The following is a 10,938-nucleotide window of genomic DNA, read 5'->3' on the forward strand; positions in this document are numbered from 1 at the left end:
ATAGTCGAGTCAAATTCATCAATACATCTTCATTCAATCCATTTCAAACTTCCACTTCTTCTTCTTAGGTTCTCATTCGGAGTTATGCGTCGTTAATCTTCAAAACAAGTCTGAAACTGAGAAATAAAAATGCTATATCATCGATAACATTTCAAAGAACATCTCATCTCAATAATCAGCTATCAAACTGGTCTCAAAACACAAATCCACGGCGTAGCGATTGAAAATCGGTAACCGACGAAATATCGAATTCGAATCTAACTTCAATTCCATTCATACGTAACTTCAAGTCAGTTCACAAGCCATCAAAACCAGCATAATCATAATCTATATAAGTCGAAACACTTCTGGAAATCATAACGAATACAAACAATAATCGTTCCTCCATTCAATTTCGACTACACAAAATACAACAGCTCAAGTACATGCATAGAACATAAAATTTGATCTCTGCCATATTTCGATCTTCAAAATATACCGAAATAATTCAAGACTTACATCAAATCTAATTCCTCATTGCAAGGATTCCAGAACATTTTTCGGAATTAAAATCGAACGATCGGATCAAAAGTTACGGCGATTTGAAAAATCAAAATCTAAAGAAAATGAAAGGGAGTTCGAGCTCTGTTCTTCAAATTGCTGAATTTGGCCATCTTCACACACGTATTCATTCAGATATATTTAAGTTAAAATCGGATATGTATTGCCAAATTTCAATTTAGTCCTTCAAGTCTTCCTTAATTGCAATTCAGTCCTCGGCCCTCTTTTTAATTCAATTTCAATCCAAAATAATTTAAGAATATTAGAATTTAAATAAAAACTCTAAATATTCCCAAATTAAATATACTCGGATTAAAATTAAATAAATTCGGATTAAATCCATAATCCCGGCCTTTTGCACTTTAGCCCTTCAATTTCGATATTTGCAAATCAGTCCCTGATCGGGTTTTATCTTCAAATTTAATCTTCGTTAATTCCCAAAACATGAAATTTAATCTTAAATCCCATAAATATTCAAATCGAATATTTATTCTTTTAATTTAAGAATTCTCGGAATTTAATTATCAAAATCCATAAATTCTTAAATTAAATATTTTCGGTTCGAAAATTAAATCTATCATATCCATAACTTCTCAAATCAATATTAGCCCATAATATTGAATTGAATTCTCAAATCCCATAATTATTCATTTAATATTTTCGGGCCTTACATACATTGTCATGATTTAAGACCTGATCCCATGAATATTATGAGCATCCTTCTTATCTGTGGTCAAATGGCTTCAATTCACTTAATGAGACAGTGCCATGGACATGTGGTTAGGGCATGCTCTGATGATGTTCATCTAAAGGCAGTGTTTTTGGATGTGTACTCAAAATGTGGAAGCTTGAACAGTGTACAAAGCCCTACATGTCAACTTCTGAAAAAAAGATTTGGTCGTATTTACTGCTATGATTGGAGCTTATGCAATGCATGTAATGCTGGTCTTATTAACGAAGGCTTGATCATATCCATTAGTTCAACCAAACTCAAATGCAATTAAAATAATATAAACAAGGAGCCCTTACATTCATTAACCCAAGTTTCACAAGTTCAACCAAAATAACATCAACCAAATATTATAAGTTCAACCAAAACAACATAACTAGTTTGTGTTACAATCAAAAAAAGCAAGTTATTCAACTCCCAAAATAATACAACTAGTTTTTTGGTGGCCCAATCACAAACATCAATTTCCAGTTTCATTTCCTTTTTGATTCTGCTCTTTTTTCCATTGGATATCAACTGCAGCTGCTGTCGAGGCCAAGCTGGATATTGTTGCGTACTTTATCCCTCCTTCAGTGATTACTTCTGTAATGGTAATGCAGGAGCGTGGAACGTTTGTCTCAACATTCTTGATGTAAGATCCTCCGACAAAGGGTGCAGGAGCCCTTATATTCACCCCTTGAGTCTGCATTTGACAACTTTGGAACTGCTTAAACATTGATGGGGCTGTTGATACCATTGGTCCGGGCATTGCTTGTTTTGAACTCTCCCCCACAAATTTGTTTCTTACCTGCCACAAATATTATACTGATCAATTTATACACAACATATATTAAGTAATTAAAATTAAACCATGATATATAAATTAGGAAACCTGTAATTTTTGGGGCCTTTGAAATTGTATCTGGCTTATCGGGTGTTCTTGAGTGAGCTGGCTCACTGGTTCCTGTCTTGTTCAGTAATAACTACAGCCGGTTTTTCAATTTCTGTCTCGCATGTTCGTCTGTTGTGGCCTGAAACTCCACATCTTCTGCATCTTAGTGTCATTTGTTGCCTCTTAATTCGAGTTCCATTGGTTGGACCTTTAGCCTTAGCTCTTCTTTTCTTTGTTTTATGTGGTGCAGGCTCATCTGTTTCCCTTCTTCTGGCTTTTTTCGGCCTCCCAGCAGACCTCCCAAAGCTTGGTGGTGATATAGGAGTCATACCTGTTGGCTTCCATTCGCTCCTCCCATTTGTTGGCATAATAACATGAGCATACACCATCTTATAAGTCTCCAGCTTGTAGCAGTCATCAACGAAGTTATAGTGATCCAAATCTTGTGCATAAATAGCACTCATTGCATGTACGCATGGGATTCCACTTATTTCCCATCTCCTACAACCACAAGTTTTTCTCTCCAAGTCAACACTGTAATAGTTCCCATCATAGCAAGAAAGTCGATAATGAGTGTTGTCCGCCTTAATTGGTATACAATCTCCAATGGATTGGAAGTTTTTGTCTACAAGTTTCTGGATTTTAGGACATAATACACCTTTAGTCCAATAATCTTCAGCCCGATCCCTATTTATTTGCATCCTCTTCATAAGATATTCTACAATCCACTCACACATAGACAAGATTTGCTTATTCCTTGCCTCAAGTATGCTACTGTTAAAGGATTCACAAGAATTATTCAGTAGAATGTCACACTTGGATTTTTCAGAAAAGTGTGATTTGCTCCATTGGTGTGGCTCCTTGTCGTTGAACCAATCCGCAACATTCTGATCAATTGCCCTAATCTCCAGCATCCTCTTCCTAAATTCATTGACAGTGGTAGCCGAGGCACAACTCCATAAAGCATTTCTGAATGAGTCTCCTCTAAACCCAGCATTTTTGAAATTGGAATGAAGGTGTCTAACACAATAAAGATGATCTGAATTGGAAAATATTTCATCACAAGCTTGGATCAATCCTTTTTGTTTATCGAACATGAATGTCCATTCATAATCCTTGTCAATTTTCAAATCCATCTTAAGCAAACAAAGAAACCAATCCCATGTGTCCTTTGTTTCACTACTTACAATAGCAAAAGCAATTGGGAAAATATTATTATTCGGGTCTACACCTACAGCACTCAATAATACCCCACCGTGAGGTCCTTTGAGATGACATCCATCGACTCCAATGAAATGCCTACAACCTGCCAAAAATCCCATCATCAGTGCCTGCAAACACAAGTATAACCTGTCAAACCGATGCTCACCAGTAGAGTCATCAGCCCCTACTATCACCGTACTCCCTGGATTGGTTCTTTTTATTTCTTCTGCAAAGTCCCAAAGCAACAAATATTGTTCAGTAGCTTGCCCTTCAACCATGTCAACAGCTTTCTGAAGGTGATCGGTTAACTCGTACCCGAAAACGCAGCGGATATTTTAAAAATTTAACAAAAAGAGATCCGAGCACTTGTGTAGTATTCAAAAATCAAACAACCATAGGGTGTTTAGAATTTTACCTATCAATCTCAAAGATTAATTTATGGCTCCAACCAAGTTGATAATCAACTAGGCTCTTGAAACGGTAGATACTATCTACAAGCTTTCAAGAGCACACCTTGCTCAAAATGGATTCAACACTTCAAGACTTCGAATTAGGTCCACGACTAGACGATCTAGATCCACTCTAAATATGCACTATAATATTTAGAGAATTTTTGCATTGAGATTTTCCTTTTCTTCTTCCACAAAAATGAAAGAAAAATTGAAGGAAAAACACTTGAGAGTGTTCGGCCACCACTATGCCAAAATAGAATGAATTGTGTGTGTATATATTATTCATAATAATATATTAATGGTCAAAGATTAATGGATACAATTAAAACATGCATGGAAAAATTCAAGACTTGCATAGAAAATTGTAAACCATCTTCCAACCCTTCAAATTCCATCACAAACACACATATATTTATCATATATATATATATACACGTTTATATATACATATATAAATATATATATTTAAATGGTATTTGAACTTATTTTAATTAAATTATTAAACCTAAACTCATTTAAGTTTAATCAATTAATTAAATTCAACTTGAACTCATTCAAGTACACTAGTAACAATAATTATATAACACTATTTTATTTGAGCTCTACAAGACTCAATAGTGTTAAATTATTTGTACATTAAAATGTCTACTAGTGTTAAATTAATTCAACACTTGAATTAATTAACTAAGTTCAAAATAATAGTTTAGAAAATCATCATTTTCATAAACTAATTATTTTAAGTCAACTTTTAATCTTGAAACACATTCACAAATTAAAAGTTACTTATTTCATTCATTCTCCAATTTAGAAGTCAAACTTCTAATTTATTTTACTTATAAACTCTTTTATAAGTTGTTCAACACATTGAACTTATTTCAATCTCAACGGGATCTAGAAAGCTAGTACTTGTGTGACCCTCAATGGTTCACTGATACAACTAGCAGTGGGTTCACATCTCCATGTGATTCGGGATCAACAAGTCCCTTATATGAGCATATCCTATATAGCTCCATTTTTATTGATCAACACATTGATAATAAGAACGTCAGAAAACTCAAGTCTGATAGTACCCAACAAGTCATGTAAACGTCTAGCAGCATCGCTTACATGACTCCCTAGGTATCAAATGATAGTGCCTGCAAGAACCAATCAATTATGGTTAGCGTACAGTACGGTCCCTTCAACTCATATATCCCGACCGATTCGACAACCATTGGTTTATCGAAAGTTGTCATTGAATCGATAACTATGTGTCATGCCGTAGTTGCATCGAAGGTGTATTTCAAGAAACCCCTTTCTTAATTACCACCTACTCTGATCAGAGATTTCAAGCTACGCATGCATGAGAACACATAGGATATCCATACCTGTAGGTAAGCTGTGAATCCCCGACTACAATACATTGACTCCTATATGTTTCGTCACAACACCCAACATTGCCACCTGATGACCCCAGATGAATCGGTAAACAAGTCAAAGTGAAGCACTAGCATATAGAGTCTCCATGTTGTCCCGGGTCATAAAGACTAGTGGTGTACAACCATAAACTAGGACTTCTCCATTCGATAAGTGAGAACCACTTGGAAAGTCCTTTAGGAAGGGTTGTTCAGTGCACTCTACAAGGAGCACCTATTTGCATGCTTGGACATCTCCATGTCCCCTACCAATGAAACATGGTACTCACATCGCAAATACTAGTCTCAAGCTCGAGCGGCCTTTATCCTTCTTTATGGCAGCTGAATCGACTAGGAACAGTTTAGAATATACAGTATTCCAAATATGAGTTTCATGATAGTCATCACATGACCATCTCATATTCTTTCTACTATTTGTATATTCAAGGGCTTTATCTATGTAGTTAGCATGGGTATAAAGATAAAGATGTGCCAAATTAAATAATGTAAAATATTATTAAAATAAAGATTGTCATACAAGAGTTCTCTCAAGGACCATCGGCCAACACATTTGGCTCGACGGGCACCTACTCTAACAATCTCCCACTTGCACTAGAGCCAACTACCCATATTCTTCAAACCCATTGATTCGCGATGCTTTTCGAACAATGGTCCTGGTAAAGGCTTAGTTAGTGGATCAGCAACATTATCTGCGGAGGCGACTCTGTCTAACAAGACATCTCCTCGTTCCATAATTTCCCGGATGATGTGGTATTTTCTCAGTACATGTTTGGATTTCTGATGAAACCTTGGTTCTTTTGCCTGAGCAACGGCACCAGTGTTGCCGCAGTACACCGGGACTGAATCAACTCCATTAGGAATAACGCCCAACTCTTGGACGAAATTCCTAATCCAAACAGCTTCCTTTGCAGCATCGGATGCAACAATATATTCTAGCTCAGTGGTTGAATCCGCAGTGCTGTTTTGCTTGGAACTCTTCCAACAAACAGCAACACCATTGAGCATGAATATAAAACCGGAAGTTGACTTCGAATCATCAATATCGCTTTGGAAGCTAGAGTCGATATAGTCTTCCAATTTTAGTTCTCCACCCCGACAAACCAAGAACATATTCTTAGTCCTTCTCAAATACTTGAGAATGTCTTTCACAGCTTTCCAGTATGGAAGATCAGGGTTCGATTGATATCTACTTGTAACACTTAGTGCAAAGGCCACATCAGGACGTGTAGTCGCATACATTATACTACCAATTGCAGATGCATATGGAATGCGTGTCATCGTCTCTATCTCTGCATCATTCTTGGGAGACATGGACTTGGATAGAGACACGCCATGACACATTGGTAGATGTCCTCTCTTAGACTCATCCATCGAGAACCTCTTCACGATGGTATCAATGTATGTGGACTGGGGTGAGACCAAGCAATCTTTTCGATCTATCCCGATAGATTTGTATTCCCAATACAAAAGACGCTTCACCCAAATCCTTCATTGAGAATGTAACACCCGGTATTTTTAATTACATAAATCCGCCTGCATAATTAGGATATTTAATTAATTAAATTTATGATTTATGGGTTAAATAATTATGTGAATTATTTATGCATGATTTAATTTATTTCTAAGCATTTAACCCATAATTAGTGATTTTTATGATTTTTAGTATTTTTATTATTTAATCGCGTAGACGGGACCGTGGACGGACGAGATGACAACTTTCTAGCCAAATTATTTTATGAGCCTTTTTGGAGCCTTAAAATATTATTTTGAGTTTTATTATCTCAAAATTTTAAGTATTTAATTTTATTTAATTTTAGGGGTCATTTTTATCCAAAAAATTAGTCAAAATATTGACTTTTTAGTATTTTTAAAATTTCCCTAAATTATTATTTCGAGATTTATTTTATGTTATCAGATTTCTAAAGTTTAATTAAGAGTTTAAGTCGTATATTAATTATTTAAAACCTTTTTATTTAATTATTTAACCTATATTCTATTTAACACAAAAATAAATCAACCCTAATCTACCAAACCCTTCTAGCCGATTGTTTTCTCCCCCATCAGCCATCACTTTCATCCCATCTTCTTCTTCATCGATCTTCAACCCTAGGAACTCCATAGAAGGTCGGTTTCAAGGTTCCAAGCAACCCAAGGTCGCCCCGTCGTCCTGAAGTCCTTCCTACGCGTGTTAAATCCATATTTACGGTGAAAGGCATGATTCTTCATTCTCTTTTCTTCTCCATATTAGTATATGCATGTGTGGTCGTGTATACATCAGATTTTCCAAGAATATTTTTCAGAAAGTTTCAATTTTGAATGTTGCACCTTGTTCTTGCATTGTTTTGGGTTTCATACTCACGTTTTCTTGCATGGATGGATCATGGCTGCTGCTCCTTAGTTGGATACATGTATCAAGGTCCCTTGGGTCGAGTCAGGTCGGGGCTTGAGGCTAAGGAAGAAAGGAAACGAAGCCTTTCCTTTCTGAAGCTTCTGTCGCGCAGGTTTAGGGTTCTGGGGAAGAAGGCTGAGATCTTTTTCCTCAGGCCACTATTTTGGGTAAGGTCGGTTGGGTTAGAACCCCCTTTGAGTTTTCTAAGTTTTTGCAGAAGGTTTCATGGGCTTTCGTGGTCGGAGCTTCGAGGACGAATGGTTTTCCCGCAGCTGCTCGGGTCTGCGCGACAGTGCAGAAGGGCCGGGTTGCAGAGCTTCGTTCTCACTCCATAGTCGACGGTTTGGGCTGGTTCTTGGATTGCTGGAAAGGTCTGGATGTGAGCTAAGTCCTAGGGGTGGCCCTCCGTCCGGTGGGTGGTCGGAGCAAGGCGGCCGCCGGGATTTTCGGTGGCTGCTCACTGTGGCCGAACAGTTTTGGGAAGGGGGGATCGGGCTAGGGTTTTGGCATGTTCCGGGTCGGGTCAGGGGCTCGGGTCGGGTCAGTAAGTTAGTGGGTCGGGGTCCGGGTTTGGTGGGCCGGGCTCGAGTCTTTTTATTTTTAAAATATTTTATGAATTAATGGGTTATTGAGTCAACTAAATTAAAATAAAATTATTTGGACTCCCAAATAATTTTATTTGAACTTTTAAAATTTTAATTAAGTTAGTCCATTAATTTTATGGGCTTTTGGGCCCATAAAATTTAATGGGCCAGTCTTTGGGTTTTTGGGCCCAATGGGCCAGTTTAAGTGTTATTGGGCTTAGTGTAATTTTAATGGGCTTAATTAATTTAATTGGGTTTAGATTAATTAATTGGGCTTAAAGTTTAAGTTACTGGGCTTAAGTATGTTAATGGGCCAGATTTAAGTTAATGGGCTTGAGTGTAGGGCCAGCAGTCCAGAACCATCCATGAGAAAATTGCATGTGTCCTGATTATATATTTAATTATTTTTATGCATTTAAGTTATTTTAATATTTATATGTTAGTAAGAAAATTAAATTAAATATATATGAAGGACACACAATTTATTTAAGTACATGCATTCATGAAATCAATTTTTATGCTATGATTTAATTTCTATGGTTGAGCAAATAAAATATTTTAGGTGGAAATTGAAGTAGTGTGGCCATTTATGTATGGGCAGTTTCTGCCATTTATGTATGGGCATTTTTCTGCCATTTATGTATGGGTGGTTCGCCACCAGCCTCGTACGATGGTTTCTTAGACTGATCAGTCGCACTATGGGTCACACTTACGGATAGGACCATTCGATGTTAAGAAAATAAATGCTCAACAACTCAAGTATGTATGTTATGTATTATGTATTTATGTTTATTTAAGTAAGTTATGTTATGAAATTTTTAAGCATGCTCATTCATGTATATGTATGTATTAGTATTAAATTGTTTTAAATTATTTTGAACCCTTGTTAGTATGCATGTTGGGCCTCTAGGCTCACTACACTGATATGGTGCAGGTGAGTACGTAGAGGAGCAGGTTACTCCTACCGGTGGTGAGGACGTATGAGCAGCGCTGCAGTAGCCCCGTGACCGTGACAGCTTCTGAGTCACCGTGCATGATGTCATGTGAAACATTTTATTATATTTTTAGTGGTTGAGGTTTATGGGAATATTTTATTAAATGTTTTAGTGCATGCACATATTTTAATTATTTTATTTATGCAGTATATTTTTAATTCTAGGGTTGACTCAGATGTTTAATTATTTTAAAGAATGCATTTTTTCTTAAGTATTTAATTGTTTATTTATTTAGTCATGTATTTATTTTAAATATTTTATCCTGTGCATATATGTATGGGCATATATGTACATATTTTATTTAGTAGTATATAAAAAAAAAAAAAAAATTTCCGCATATTTATTTATCATAGAGTTAGGGTCGTTTCAGTTGGTATCAGAGCACGGTCCTTGGAGGGGTCACTACTGCTTTGCGAGCTCAGAAATCCACGCTACCGGTCTGTAAGTTTTAAATGTTTATAGTATGATTTAATTTCTATAATTTAAGTTAGCCTTAAATTTTAAACACTTAGTTATGCAAGGCGATTTACGTAAATAAATATGTGGTGGTGCAGAATGCCTCCCAGACAGGTGAATCGACGTGGGAGACCTCCACATCCACCTCCACCTCCACCGCCACCTCAGCAGCACCCCATGACAGCACTGGAGCAGGCCAGTGCCACGATGATGGCGGGTATTACTGCCTTGCTGGAGCAGCAGGCTGCCCGTCCCAGACTGTCCCACGAGGAGGACGTCGCAGAGAGGTTCCAGAAGAAGGGGCCTAAGGAGTTTGTGGGGACCACCGATCCGTTGGTGGCTGAGGGATGGATTCGCTCTCTTGAGTCCATTTTCGACTATATGGGGATCACAGACGCCGACAGGGTGAGCTGTGCTACGTATATGATGCGAGGCGATGCAGCCCTTTGGTGGGAGGGTGCAGTCAGAGGAGTCCATCTACCTACACTGACGTGGGCTGAGTTCAGGCGTATCTTCTACGCCAAATATTTCACTGAGGATGTGCGCAGTCGCATGATCCGAGAGTTCATGAGTCTCCGTCAGGGGGACAGATCTGTGGTGGAGTACGTGAGCCAGTATGAGAGGGGCTGTCATTTTGTGCCCATGATTGCTGATAGTCCGCAGGAGAAGCTGCGACAGTTTGTTGAGGGCTTGAGGGCTGAGATCAGGCATGACGTACGTATGGCAGACGTCTTTACATATGAGTCTGCAGTCAGCAGGGCCTTGCGTTCCGAGGAGGGACGGAGGGAGATACAGAGAGAGCAGCAGGGTAAGAGGCAGTTTGTGCAGACAGGGTATCAGCGACCATCTTCGCAGCCACCTGCGAAGAAACAGTCTACAGGGCCATCTAAGGGCCCGAATCAGCAGAGGCCTCAGGGGAAGCCACAGCAGCAGACTAGGGGCGAGGCCCCTACTCCAGGGAGATATCCAGTGTGTCCGAAGTGCCAGAAGATGCATTCCGGGCAGTGTCTATTGGGAGCAGGAGTCTGCTATCGTTGCAAGGAGCCAGGGCATCAGATTGCCAACTGCCCGCAGAGGCAGAATGTCAGTGGGCGAGTTTATGTGATGCAGGCTGAGGAGGCAGACCCAGATACCTCCTTGATCACCGGTATACCTAACCCCTAGAACTTTTTCAATTCTTTGCTTTTGTTTAATTGCGATTATATCTGAATGCCTGTTACATGAGTTTAATTATCAGCATGCTAGAATAAGAATTTTGTTTCTTTGTGATTAGAATTAAGGATTTTAGTGTTTTAACCTTGGG

General features: G+C 38.2%; 1 protein-coding gene across 1 annotated transcript; it reads right to left on the reverse strand.

The window, feature by feature from the left end:
* Positions 1 to 1,730: 1,730 nt before the first annotated feature.
* On the reverse strand, positions 1,731 to 3,622 carry LOC140861942 (uncharacterized). The gene is made up of 2 exons (XM_073264941.1): positions 2,237 to 3,622; positions 1,731 to 2,057 (listed from the first exon to the last, which is right to left on the reverse strand). Exons 1-2 carry the CDS (start codon positions 3,620 to 3,622, stop codon positions 1,731 to 1,733), a joined length of 1,713 nt encoding a protein of 570 aa, XP_073121042.1.
* Between the last annotated feature and the right edge of the window lie 7,316 nt (positions 3,623 to 10,938).

The sequence above is a fragment of the Henckelia pumila genome, chromosome 4 (assembly GCF_033568475.1).
Source record: "Henckelia pumila isolate YLH828 chromosome 4, ASM3356847v2, whole genome shotgun sequence".
In the NCBI taxonomy this organism is placed as follows: Eukaryota; Viridiplantae; Streptophyta; class Magnoliopsida; order Lamiales; family Gesneriaceae; genus Henckelia; species Henckelia pumila.